General features: G+C 36.2%; 2 protein-coding genes and 1 non-coding gene across 6 annotated transcripts; 2 read left to right on the forward strand and 1 right to left on the reverse strand.

The window, feature by feature from the left end:
- Positions 1–1,916: 1,916 nt before the first annotated feature.
- Positions 1,917–2,000, reverse strand: TRNAL-CAA (transfer RNA leucine (anticodon CAA)). The gene has a single exon. It is a non-coding gene; the product is annotated as a tRNA-Leu (tRNA).
- Positions 1,962–5,116, forward strand: LOC127107158 (probable plastid-lipid-associated protein 10, chloroplastic). Of its 4 annotated transcripts, XM_051044442.1 has the most exons (10): positions 1,964–2,126; positions 2,195–2,338; positions 2,426–2,539; positions 2,626–2,760; positions 3,118–3,213; positions 3,360–3,440; positions 3,578–3,664; positions 3,857–3,912; positions 4,000–4,682; positions 4,833–5,116. In XM_051044442.1, exons 2-9 carry the CDS (start codon positions 2,198–2,200, stop codon positions 4,112–4,114), a joined length of 825 nt encoding a protein of 274 aa, XP_050900399.1. In that variant the 5' UTR covers positions 1,964–2,126; positions 2,195–2,197; the 3' UTR covers positions 4,115–4,682; positions 4,833–5,116. The 4 variants fall into 4 exon arrangements, with proteins under 4 accessions (XP_050900401.1, XP_050900399.1, XP_050900400.1 ...); XM_051044444.1 differs by lacking the exon at positions 2,426–2,539 and having other exon boundaries at positions 1,962–2,126; XM_051044441.1 differs by having other exon boundaries at positions 2,096–2,338.
- LOC127104875 (uncharacterized) lies at positions 4,491–10,117 on the forward strand. The gene is made up of 3 exons (XM_051042019.1): positions 4,491–4,682; positions 9,452–9,712; positions 9,809–10,117. Exons 1-3 carry the CDS (start codon positions 4,491–4,493, stop codon positions 10,115–10,117), a joined length of 762 nt encoding a protein of 253 aa, XP_050897976.1.
- Positions 10,118–13,317: the final 3,200 nt, after the last annotated feature.

Here is a 13,317-nt window from a genome sequence, read left to right on the forward strand (position 1 = left end):
GCTTAGTTGATTATGTTAAGCACTTTAGCTAAAAAAACTCGTTCTTAGCTGTCAAGTTGAGCCAATACTAATGTGTCCGAATCAATTGCAAGAATACTCTTAGCACATGTTTTCAATGAACATTTTCACCCCATCTTCATTCTTAGTTCTTAAGGTACCTCCAAATAAGGCATCAAGAAACATTATTGTTGGAGTTTTAAGTCTCCTGATAAAGTGTGTCATTTGTTCCATAACACTCATGTTATGATTTGGACATCTTCCGAGTAACAACTTGAATCTCTGTCATGCATTAGATAATGTCTTCGATTCACCTTGATCGAAGTTTAAAAATGTAGCCTTTCTCTATACGAACTGAGCATTAAAAAAATACCTTTCTAGAAACTTTTCCTCCAATTCCTTCGAGGTTTAAGTCGTACCTTTCAATATGCATTGCAATCAATCCTTAGTGTGACCTATCAAGGAAAACCCAAACAAATGTAATTTTACCTGATTGTCGGTTACATAATTCAATTTGTACATCAAACAAATCCTGCAAAATTTTGCGAGATGCTTCCAAGGATCTCCAATAGCTTTCCCATCGAACGAGTTATCCTTCAAACCTGAAAGTACACAATTTTTAATATCAAATGTTGTAGGGTTAGCTGGTTGGAAACCAACAACGCCAAAACTTAACGACTTCTTAGAAAGTGTATCAATACAGTCGAAGTAATAAATTAAATTCGTCTCTACATGGATTGAAAATTTGAAAAAGGTGATAAACGTGCAATTTAAAATAAGCAAAGATGGGTTTTAATAATGATTGGTACGGAAAAAATTAGTACGGTAATAACTTGGATTAAAGTTTTTTGATAACGAATAGCGATTTGATCTTTATTCGAATCCCTTAACTATTCCATGTTGATGAATGTGCATTACTTGAATAACAATTACTTTATAATTATATGACAAATTAATAAGACCACTGCACTTAATTCCTTGGTGTCCAACTCACTAATTAAGACTACAACTCCTTAATTCCTTAGGCAAATTCCAAGTAAAAATATGTGTTTCTATGTTCGTTAATTCTATACCCACAACTTATAATTACATATTCTTAGTTAATTACTAAGTTGAACAGTTGCTTTAATTCAGATCGGTGGACTTAACATCAAAAATCCATACTCATCTAAATTCACTTTGCAAGCTCGTCAACACATAACGAGCAGTAAGAAAAAGAACAATTGAATAATATTATAAAATAAAAACATTCAAATATTATCAGAAGTGTCTGAAGAAGACTCAGAAGATGATGATGAGCTGTCTTTGATTTCTAAGAGGATCAACAGACTGTGGTTTTAGTCATAAGCTAGAATCCCTTCGATTTTTTCTAAACTTACATTATATATATGGTGTCTTACTTTTGCTTAGACGAAAGCCATACACTTCTTAGACTAGTCTCCAAGTCTTAAATATTTTATTTAATACTATATCACCTGGAAAAAATATACAATGTAGTGTGAGCACTAGGACGTGTTTCATAAGCACGCTTATGACTAAAATAAAAAGGTAAGGACCTAGGGTTGAATCTTTGTGCAATTTTAATGTCATGGAAAATCGTTTATAGTTCTACAAGATTTCTCTGGGTACCCTATCACACGCATTCTTCAAGTCAATAACCAAGGTCGAACGAGAATGAATTCATCATGGGGCATCTAACCATTAAGTGTCAATTAAACATAATTTTTATATGAATTATAATATTTAAATTAATTATATAAATGGATTGAATATCCATTTTATTACAAAGATAAATATTTATTATTTTATTATAAAAATAAACATTAGATGGTAATTTAAAAGGATTATGAATTTGTTAAAATACAAAATAACCAAAAAAAGAAGGATTATTAATTTCTGGAAAAGCAAAAATTGAAAAATGTCAGAAGTGGGATTTGAACCCACGCTCTCTCACGAGAACCAGAACTTGAGTCTGGCGCCTTAGACCACTCGGCCATCCTGACGAGTTGTTTATGTATTTCATTGGTTTTTATTAGTAGAATATAAAATCGAATTAAAATAGAATGTTGTGAAGTGGCTAAGGAACCATAGGCGCAAGAGAGAAGAAGAAGTTGAGCAAAGAGGAAAAGGTTAGTTTCCCTTCTGATTCATGTGAAATAGTATTAGATTGTTTTGCATAATATTTCTATGTTATTAGATAATGGGAATGGAGTTGCTGGCTTTGAATTCATCACCACTATGCAATGTTACTACAACTACAACTACAACTAGGACTAGGAGGAGAATTCATTACAAACCCTACAATTTCAATTTCATGGCTATCATCACATCTGCTTCCAAGGTTTCCTTTCTCTAATCCACGCCTATTTTTCATTTTTCAATTCTCAATTGAATTCCGTTAACTTCATTATTATTTCATTATTTTAAGGTATATGATTCAGTGTTAGAGAACAAAAAGCATGTCCTTTTAACCTCTCTTCAAGACACACACAGAGGACTCTTAACAACTCCTCATCAACGTTCTTCTATTGAACAAGCACTAGTTAGTAGTATTTTCAATTTCTCACTTTCTTTCATTTTTGTTTCTCCAACCACATATGTGTTTGATACTTACTCTTATTTATTTAGGTGAATGTAGAAGGGACCAACATCGGTCACCCAATTGATTTCAACAAACTCGATGGAACATGGCGCCTCCAATACACTTCTGCTCCTGATGTTCTCATTCTATTCCAAGCTGCTGCTACACTTCCTTTCTTTCAAGTACTTTCACTTCTTTATCCCAACTCATCAACACTTGCATATTCTCTTTTACCAATCTCATGCTTGCTTTAACTACAACTTAAGCTAGAATTGTATACCAATCTCATGCTTGCTTGAACTACAAACTTAAGCTACAATTGTAGATTTAGTTAACTCCCAAGGGGGACCAAGACCATACATTTTAACATAACAGGTGAGACGAGAGGACCGTAACTTACCCTTTTTATCATCACAAATTCCTCCAACTTCTTAGGTGCTATGCTTATCAAATGCAATTACCTGTTATAATGCTTTTTCTCTTATTCTTGTTTCTTATCACCATTTTATTCTTACTTTCTTTGCTCCGCAATGAGATAGGTTGGACAAATATTTCAGAAATTTGAATGCCGTCATAACTCTACCGGAGGTGTTATTCGAAATGTTGTCCGCTGGAGTATTCCAAATTTGTTAGAGGTAAAGCACCGTCAGACCTTAGATGGTTTACATGCTAACTAACAATTTCAATCTTATTATCTTCAAGGGTGTGCAAAGTCAAATTGCTCAAAACCTAGTTCATCTGTCTCTAGGACTTGTTCTCACCTTCACCCCAACTCTTGTAGGAACAAGAAGGTGCTACGTTGCTTGTATCTGCCAAATTTACTCTTGTATCTGCACGCAATATTTACCTTCAATTTCAAGAGGTAATCATTTTTACTTCCATCAACATGTTTTCTATACATACTTTTTACAATAATATATCTCAACAAATGATGATGGCTACTTTGATATTCTGATATGAATATGACATTTCCTTATTCAATTGGTACGTATGATGCAGATCACACTTCAAGATATAAATATTAGTGAACAGGTCCAGGCTCTAATATCTCCAGCATTACTACCGCGCTCTTTTATAAGTTTGCAGGTAAATCAACCTTAATTTTCTCTGTTAGCATTTATAATTTCAACGCACTATCTTACACACCGGTAACTTGTGTCAACAAACTCTTTATGCATCAAATCCAACACTATGCTCATATAATTTTATGTGAATGAGGACCACCGCCAACCAGCTATGTATACGGCATAACTCATACACTGTACTTTTCTCCTGCAGATCTTGCAATATCTACGTACTTTCAAAGCTCAAATTCCCGTGAGGGATCCAGGAAGGTATATATAGGATGCACCACTTTGTTGAAATAGTTAATGGGTCTTCTTTATTGGCAAATTACACACTAATGCTCTTTTGAATTGCAGGGAATCCGTAGGAGGATTATATTATCTTAGCTATTTGGATGATAATATGCTTTTGGGCCGTGCTGTTGGTGGAGGTGGTGTTTTTGTGTTTACAAGAGCCCAATCACTTTACTGATGACCATTCATCAGTAGTAGTTCAAAACTCAGACCGCTTGACAGAAATATTACAGTAACACTCCATGAGCCATCGTCACGGAACATATGGAGAAGAAGAAACAAAATGGAGGATTATATGATAGAAGTTGATAATGCAGTCTAAATTCACCCTCCTAAACTACCTCAAACACCTGAATCAACACTGCTAGATAAAAATGATTTAAACAGAATTGTGCCAGGTGACCTTGTTGATTCCATAACAACAAAGGGGGTAGGTAGCACGATCGGAAAAGGGTCACAGTTAAGAAGATCTCTGAGAACAATTGGGGAAACTGATTAGTGGCCCTGATAAATGGTATTTTTGGTGTTTTTAACCTTTTTTCACTTTGAAAAATATGCAGAAGCCATCTGTTTGTTCTGTCATCATCTCTCTCATTTTAGCTGAGAGAGCTTCCAGCAATAATGTATTAGCTCCTATTCGACGAGGTCATAAACTTGCATCTATGATTTGGCTTGCTGTTGTTGATAATTTGGAAGAAAACCACCACACCTTTTGCTTACTTAAACGCCTTGCACGCGAAGGGGATGTAAGTTTTAGTTACACACAATAAGTTAACGTATGTTTGAAATTATAATTTATTTTTTCTCTTGATTTTACTAAGTTTTCTTCAAGTTTTTACTCATCAACATTTTGTCTCTTTGGAGCATCTAATTAATTTTGTAATACTTTTCAACAGGTTTTTCTTCCATACCCTTACACTAGATCTGTTAGAGTCAAATGGAGGGTGTTTGAGAAGTTTTTACTGATTTTCGTGATTGCTTCAACCATGCAGATTATTATGATATGTTGGCATGTGCTAAAAGTAGGACATTCTCAAAGCAAATAAAATTGTTGTTTTCAGCTTTGCAAATGAATCACAGTTATTCAATATACCATACTAGGCACAATTCATCAATTATATTGCTATCTAAGTCAATAGCTAACACCATTTCTTTAATATAGAGTTGTCTCTTCCTTAAATATGATTCTTCTATGTTATGCTATTTTTCATCTATGGTTTAGCTGCAAGTGTTTTATCTGATTAATAAGTGCCCCGTCAAGAAGTTTACTAAGAAAAATGATATGAGATTGTATAACAAATATAATCTTCTCTAACGAATACTTAGATTACAAATATAAACGTTTATTTTGTTTTGTTGATTTATCTAACGAGCTGATTAAATTGATCAAAGTGCAGGGAGATAACCATATTTGGTGAATAAAAAAATGTTCAAAAAACCAAGTTATCAAACAAATACACAAAACTAACAAATCGGCAGTCAAAGAAGACAAGATAATTCATCTTGTTCGGAAAGCGTGAGAGATTAAGAAAAGGACTCGGCAACATCTTCAAGACTCCAATTGTGCATTATAATCAAATTTCTTGGTGTTAGCTCAAGAATCAAAGATCTTAATGTGAGCTCAAGTCCGGAATCTTCGGACTCTCCGCTCTTAGTGGGAGCTCAAAGTCGAAACCTTCAGATTCTCCATGCTATAATGCAAAAGCTCAAATAAGAATACATCAAGATAATCTCGAAAGATAAAAAGTCGAAACCAACAAAAAAATAACAAAACATAAGTTCTTAACCGGCCAAAGGCTCAGATAGCTGACACCCAATTTAACTTAAATTCACTCCACTTAATTTAAGGCATAAAAGTCATTTCACACGAAAAATTATGCACACTTTCAGATCTCCATTTTACTATACTTATCTTGAATCTTGAATTAATTTGAGCGTTTAAGTGCTAACCATGCAGGTCCATCCCCGCGCCATCGTAGAGGAGATTAGCACCACCAATTTAACTTTCCTCATAATCTAATTCGATTATTTCTGCTCCCAGTACGAAACAGTGACGTCGTATGTAGGAATTAACTTCTGATTCCTACGTTTTCCACGATCTCACGTTCTCTCTTTGATTCGCATGAACGAAACCTTCTCAATTCGTCGAATCGAAAGTATCCAAAATCGAGCGTGTAGATCCATCACGTTCAATTCAATCAAGTGTCACGTAATATCGATTCCTTGAATCACCAGACTTGTGATTCCTGCGAAAACTTCACAATGAGAGGATCTTGGATCAAAATTCAAGTATATGCTATAGTTACCAAATAGTGGAAGTAGTCACCTCCAAGATCATACTGAAGATTCCTAATCAACCTTCCAATCTCGAATCGCCTCAATTATCCATCATCGACACGATTTTTGCTGTTATGACTTCTGGTGTAGGTCTATGGCATACGCACCTTCTCCAAGTGATGAAGAACCTCTGAGCGATGAACAAAGATCATATCGCACCAGAATTACTAGATTGCGACTAAGTAAACTGAATTCAAAACACATAATTATGGACGACCGAAGAAGTTATCATCACGAGCCATAATGTACACCGTTACAACGTAAAGTACCAGATATTTTAGTTTTATTCTACCATACCTATTTTTCATCACCGAGATCCACAACGATCGTGCGTTTGGTGGAGATTCATCGACTAAAACACATACTCCTCCTAACACGTTGATACTGCACCAAAATTGGAGATTCAAAGTGCATAAGGATGTTGGGAGGTTAAGGAAGCTCCATATATCGCATATATGGACTTGTCGGTGGTCACAGCAGGTTCCACCGTCGACGGAAGTCCTTAGGAGATACCTCGTAGGCAATAGGTTACGAGCAACAATTTCCAATATCAGGTTGTAGGGATGTCAGAACTCTGCCGACTAGAATTAGATGTGCAGAATATCAAAAACTCCTTTAATCTTCAGTAGCTTGGTAACTCACTCTAGCGGAAGGACGAAGGTTACACCCTGTTGGAAGAAATACGAGAGGAAAATGTAACGCCCCGATTTTATTTAAATTATTTATTGTAATTTAATTATGTGATAGTTGAGATTATGTTGTGTTAATGGATGTTTTGATGTGTTGTATTACCCTGTGTGTGGGGTAGTTGCCTTAGAATTATATATAAATTATGGTATTGGGGTATCTGAGCAAAAGTGTAGAAATAATGATGTGGTGAGTAAAACTAATTAATTATTTTAGTTATTATTTAATATAGTTAGTAATGGAGTGGAATATTATTATTATTATTATTATTATTATTATTAAGAAATTAGTGATAATATAATAAGTTAATAAAATAATATGATTTATAATAAAAATAGAAAATGGGATTTTGGATAGAAACACAAAACACATATCATTTGGGAGAAGAGAGAAGAGATGGAGAAAGGGAGAAGAAGAGGCTAAGGCTCAAGGGGAGATTCATCATTGTTGAAGGTTAAAGAAACTATTGTTAAGAACTCTAAGGTAAGAGTGAGGTTTTGATTATCCAAGGGTTAACATGATGATGGTGGGTAGATTATGCCATGTAGGTTTTGTGTTTTCTTCTCTATGTTCATGATCATGGTGATATTGTTAATTGTTGAATTGTATGAATGATGAATTATTGCGGTTAAAATCATGAAATTCGATTGGATTGGCCGTTGTCAATGTTGTGTGAATTGATGTGGTTTGGGGTCAGAGTCAGAACTGAGTTATAAGATTTTCAGTGTAAATAAGTTGGGGTTTTGAATCTTTGAAAAGTGATTTTCGTGTTAAAATATGGGATAAACGATTTGGGAGAAAATGGGGTTTGGGATGAACTTTAGATGAATTTTGTTTTGGAAAAGTTGCAGAAAAGTGCTTCTGCGACAGTGTAATCGATTACCAGAATTGGAGTAATCGGTTACACTGCTTAAAAACAATGTTTCTGGGCAAAATTTAAGGGGTGTAACCGGTTACTGCTTTTTGAGTAACCGGTTACCCTGTGTAACAGAGGTCACGCATGGTCTGGAATCAAGGGGTGTAACCGATTACTATATTTTGGGTAACCAGTTACTATGTGTGTGTATTGGCAGTAGGTTGTGCTACTAGATGTAGTGTAACCGATTACTGGTTTTGGGGTAATCGGTTACACTGGAAGCAATTTCTTAAAATTTTTAAAAATTCATAACTTTTTCGAGTGTCGTTTGAAGCGTCGGAAAGCTGAGAGTGTGTACTGTCATTTAAAATTGGTTTCAGTACCTGAAGTTGAATATTTTTTTGAGTGATGGTGTCGATATGCATTGTACTATTTATGTGGTGGTGTGACATAATCTTAAATGTATTTTAATGCTTATTATGTTGTATCTTGATGTTGTTGATATGTATAACATGTGTTTGATGCATGATGGTCAGTACTAGCGGTGTACATTGACTATGGAGGTGAGTCATTGTGCATGATGTTGTTGTTGTTGCATATATTGTATGTTACATGCATTCATGTTGTTGGATAAATGGTCAGTTATTGGTGAGCCTCAAATCCCATTGTGTGGATTGGACCGAAAGATGGTTTTAGAAGTGATAAAATCAGTGAGACGTTATCGGAGGTGATGGTAACGAATTGATGACTTTAATCCTAGGAGGTAAGGATCGAAGTGGTGAATCCGAGTGTTCACGTATTGGTACCACATGCATTGAGTCGAGTTATTGAGTCTCATTGCATTGTATATTGGCTGCATTTGGTATTGTGTAGATGATTGATTATGTTGTTATGGTGTTGGATGGTTGTTATGTTGCTATTATATCGTGAATAACCGTTGTGTAGATTTATGTGGAATTATGTTGTGGAATAGGTGATGTGCATGTGATAATCTGAAATTTACTTATTAAGATGCTTTCCTTTATATAATTATGATATATCACCCCTTCTGTTTGAATGTTGCCTCCACGTGAGTAACATACATATAATCCATAGTAGGAGCTCAATGTGAGTGGAAGATGAAGTCTTCCGTTTTATTTTTGTGTTGGCGTCTGCTATGATGTGTAACACTTGGGAATTAGAACGATGTGTCTTTCTTTATATTTTAATATTTATTTTATGACATGTTATGTTGACGTTAAATATGTTGAGTTAACGGTTTGTTGTTGTTCCGCTGCTATTTAATAAAAGTTAACATTCAGATATGTGGTTATTACTACTATTTTTATAAATGTCAAGAGTTACATGTCTTTTCGATTGAGCAGGTTGATTGTATGTTATATTGTGGCATCCTAAATTACATGTTGAATTGTTTTACTCTGATAAATGTTTAAATTTACCCGGGGGAAATTTAGGGTATTGCATAGTGGTATCAAAGTAGGTCGGTCTGTCCGACCAAGTTGTTGAGTCGGTGTGGTGTGGCAGTTGAATATTATCGATGTTGTCTCTTTAACCATTGTTGTTGTTGGTGTGAAACAGAAAATGGCTGGAAGAAACGATGTTTCTATTGTTGCTGCTTTGCAGGTTGTTGCTTAGATTATTCAGAATCAGCCTAATGCTAATGGGAATGACGAGTTCCGACATTTGGGGAAGTTCCAGAGGAACAATCTGCCTGCATTCAAGAGTAGGTATGATCCTGATGGAGCGCATACTTGGCTCAGAGAGATTGAGAGGATTTTCATAGTGATGGATTTCTCTGAAGCACAAAAGGTGCGGTTCGGTATGCATATGTTAGCTGAGGAAGTTGATGGCTGGTGGATCAACACTCGTCAGATGTTGGATGATGCAGCTGAAGTTGTAACTTAGGTTGTGTTCAACAGGGAATTTGTGAGAAATTACTTTCCTGAGGATGTTCATGGGAAGAAGGAGATTGAGTTTCTGGGGCCGAAGTAGGGTAACTTGTCGGTTATTGAGTATGCTGCCATATTTGTGGAACTTGCTAAGTTTTACCCTCATTACAGTGAGGCGATTACTGAGTTCCCGAAGTGTATCAAATTCAAGAATGGTTTGCATCCTGAAATTAAGCAGGCAATTGGATACCAAAAGATCAGGAGGTTTCCAGAGTTGGTGAACAATTGTAGAATATATAAGGACGATAGTAAGGCTCAGTCGGCTCACTACAAGGGGTTGGGCGAGAGAAGAGTAAAGCAGAATATGAGATGTGGGAAGCCATATAGTGCTCTAGTTGTTAAAGTTAAATAGAGAGTTGTTGATGGTAAGAGGCCAAGTGGGGGAGGTGTTCCTACTCCTCTTAATTGTTATAGGTGCGGTGAGTTGGGTCATAGTGTCAGTGAATGCAAGAGTGATGTGAAGAAGTGTTACAAGTGTGGGAAGTCATAACATCTGGTTGCTGATTGCAAAGAGAATGTGATTACTTGCTACAACTGTAGTGAACTAGGACATATCAGCACTCATTGCGTGAAGCCTAAGAAAGCTTCAACTGGAGGAAAGGTGTTCGCTCTGACGGGGACTCAGACTTCCAGTGATGACAGGTTGATCAGAGGTGCATGTTATATTAATAATACGCTTTTGATTGCTATTATTGATATTGGCGCTACTAATTATTTTATTGTTACTGACTATGTGAAAAGGCTAGGCCTTGTTGTGTCTTCTATGAGTAGAGAAATGGTTATCAAAACTCATGTTAAAGGTTCGATGACTACTACTCCAGTTTGTTTGAATTGTCCTCTGTTAATCTTTGATAAATATTTTAGCATTGATCTTATTTGCTTACCATTGGGGAATCTCAATGTTATCTTGGGGATGAACTGGTTGGAGTTCAATCATATTTATTATAACAAGTCGATGCGGTTTCTTACTCATGGCGAGGAGGAATAGTTGTGTACTTGTCTACTAGAGAGTTGAAGGAGATTTTGGATGAGGAAGCTCAGATGTTTGCGCTGTTCACGTCATTATCTACTAAGAGTCAGTTGGTGATTGATGAATTAAAGGTAGTGCGGGATTTTCTAGAGGTGTTTCCAGATGACATTTCAGATGTACCACTAGAGAGAGAGAGAGAGAGAGAGTTTTCTATTGATCTTGTCCCTGGTACCAAACCTATTTCTATGGAACCATGCGGGATGTTTGCATTAGAGTTAGCAGAGTTGAAGAAACAATTAGAAGATTTGCTAGAGAAGAGATTTGTGAGACCAAGTGTGTCGCCTTGGGGAGCTCTGGTGTTGTTGGTAAAGAAGAAAGACGGTAGCATGAGGTTGTGTGTGGATTACCGACAATTGAATAAAGTGATGATTAAGAACAAGTATCCACTTCCGATAATAGATAACTTGATGGATCAATTAATGGGTGCACATGTGTTTAGCAAAATTGATTTGAGGTAAGGTTACCACCAAATCAGAGTGAAGGACAAAGATGTATAAAAGACGACATTTAGAACTCGATGTGGACACTGTGAGTATTTTGTGATGTCGTTCGGTGTTTCTAATGCACTTGGAGTATTTATGGAGTACATGAATTGTATATTTCACACTTACTTGGATCATTTTGTCGTGGTATTTATCGATGACATTTCGATCTATTCTAAATCAGAAGAAGAACATGTTGAACATTTGCGAGTTGTATTGCAAGTGTTGAAGAAGAAGAAGCTTTATGCGAAGTTGTCGAAGTGTAAATTATGGTTGAAAGAGGTTAGATTTCTTGGTCATGTTAATCCAGGTGGTGGTATTGTTGTGGATCCATCTAAGATAAATGTAATTCTACAATGGGAGGCTCTAAAGTCGGTGACAGATATTATAAGCTTTTTAGGCTTGGTTGGTTATTACCGCATATTTATTGAAGGCTTTTCCAAGTTGGCACTTCCATTAACTCAGTTGACCTACAAAGATAAACTATTTGTGTGGGACGTTCGTTGTGAGAACAGTTTTGTAGAGCTGAAGAAAAGATTGACTACAACTTCGATTTTGATTTTACATGAACCAAATGAACTGTTTGTGGTGTATTGTGATACGTTGTTGGTGGGTTTAGGTGGTGTGCTAATGCAATATTGAAATGTTGTGGCTTATTCTTCACGACATTTGAGGATTAATGAGAGAAACTATCTTGCTCATGATTTGGAGTTGGTTATTGTGGTGTTCACGTTGAAATTTTGGAGGCATTATCTCTATGGTTCCAGATTTGAAGTGTTTAGTGATCATAAGAGTTTGAAATACTTGTTCGACCAGAAGGAGTTGACTATGAGACAACGCAAATGGTTGGAATTCTTAAAGGATTATGACTTTGGCTTGAATTATCATCCCGGTACGGCGAATATCGTGGTTGATGCTTTAAGTCAGAAGTCTTTGCATATGTCTGTTATGATGGTTAGAGAGTTAGAAATGATTGAACAGTTCAGAGACATAAGTTTGGTCTGTGAGATGACACCGCAAAGTGTGATGTTGATTATGCTGAAGATCAACAATGTTGGATATTCCAGAGTGGAAATGGGATATCAGTTCTATGGATTTTGTGACGGGTTTGCCGAATACTTCGGGAAGGTATGGCGCCATTTGGGTAATTGTTGATAGACTGACAAAGTCGGCCCATTTTATTCCGATTAACATTATTTTTCTATGCAGAAGTTGGTAGAGGTATATATCTGTGTAATTGTGATGTTGCATGGAGTCTCGTTAAGTATTATGTCAGATAAGATCAGAGGTTCACTTCCAGATTTTGGGAGAGTTTGCAGGAAGCTTTAGGTTCGAAGTTGAGGTTGAGTTCAACTTATCATCCGCAGACTGCTGGTCAGACAAAGAGGATCATTCAGTCATTAGAGGACTTATTGAGAGCTTGTGTTCTCGAGCAATGAGGTGCTTGGGATAGTCATTTTTCGTTAATATAGTTCACGTATAATAGTAGTTTCCATTCTAGTATTGGAATGACACCTTTTAAAGCCTTGTATGGTTGAAGGTGCATGACACCTTTATGTTGCCATGAATCTAGTGGGAGTGTAATGCTTGGACCTGAGATTGTCCAACAAACTACTAAGAAGGTGAAGCTGATTTGGGAGAAGATGAAAGCTTCACAAAGTAGGCAGAAAAGCTACCATGATAATAGGAGAAAGGATCTTTAGTTTCCCGAGGGAGACCGTGTATTTTTTAGAGTCACTTTGGTGACCGGTGTATGACGTGCCTTGATGTCGAGGAAGCTTACTCCTCGGTTTATTGGTTCGTATCAGATATCCGAGAGAGTTAGATCTGTTTCTTATAGAGTGACATTGCCACCAAATTTGTCAAATCTACATGAATTGTTCCATGTTTCACAACTTTAGAAGTATGTTTCAGACCCGTCACATATGATTCTGATGGATGATGTTCAGGTGAGGGATAACCTTAAGTTTAGGCTATGCCTATATGGATTGATGATCGAGAACTGAAACAGTTGAGAGAAAAAAAGATTGCTCTCGTGAA

This window comes from Lathyrus oleraceus, chromosome 7, assembly GCF_024323335.1.
Source record: "Lathyrus oleraceus cultivar Zhongwan6 chromosome 7, CAAS_Psat_ZW6_1.0, whole genome shotgun sequence".
Taxonomy (NCBI): Eukaryota; Viridiplantae; Streptophyta; class Magnoliopsida; order Fabales; family Fabaceae; genus Lathyrus; species Lathyrus oleraceus.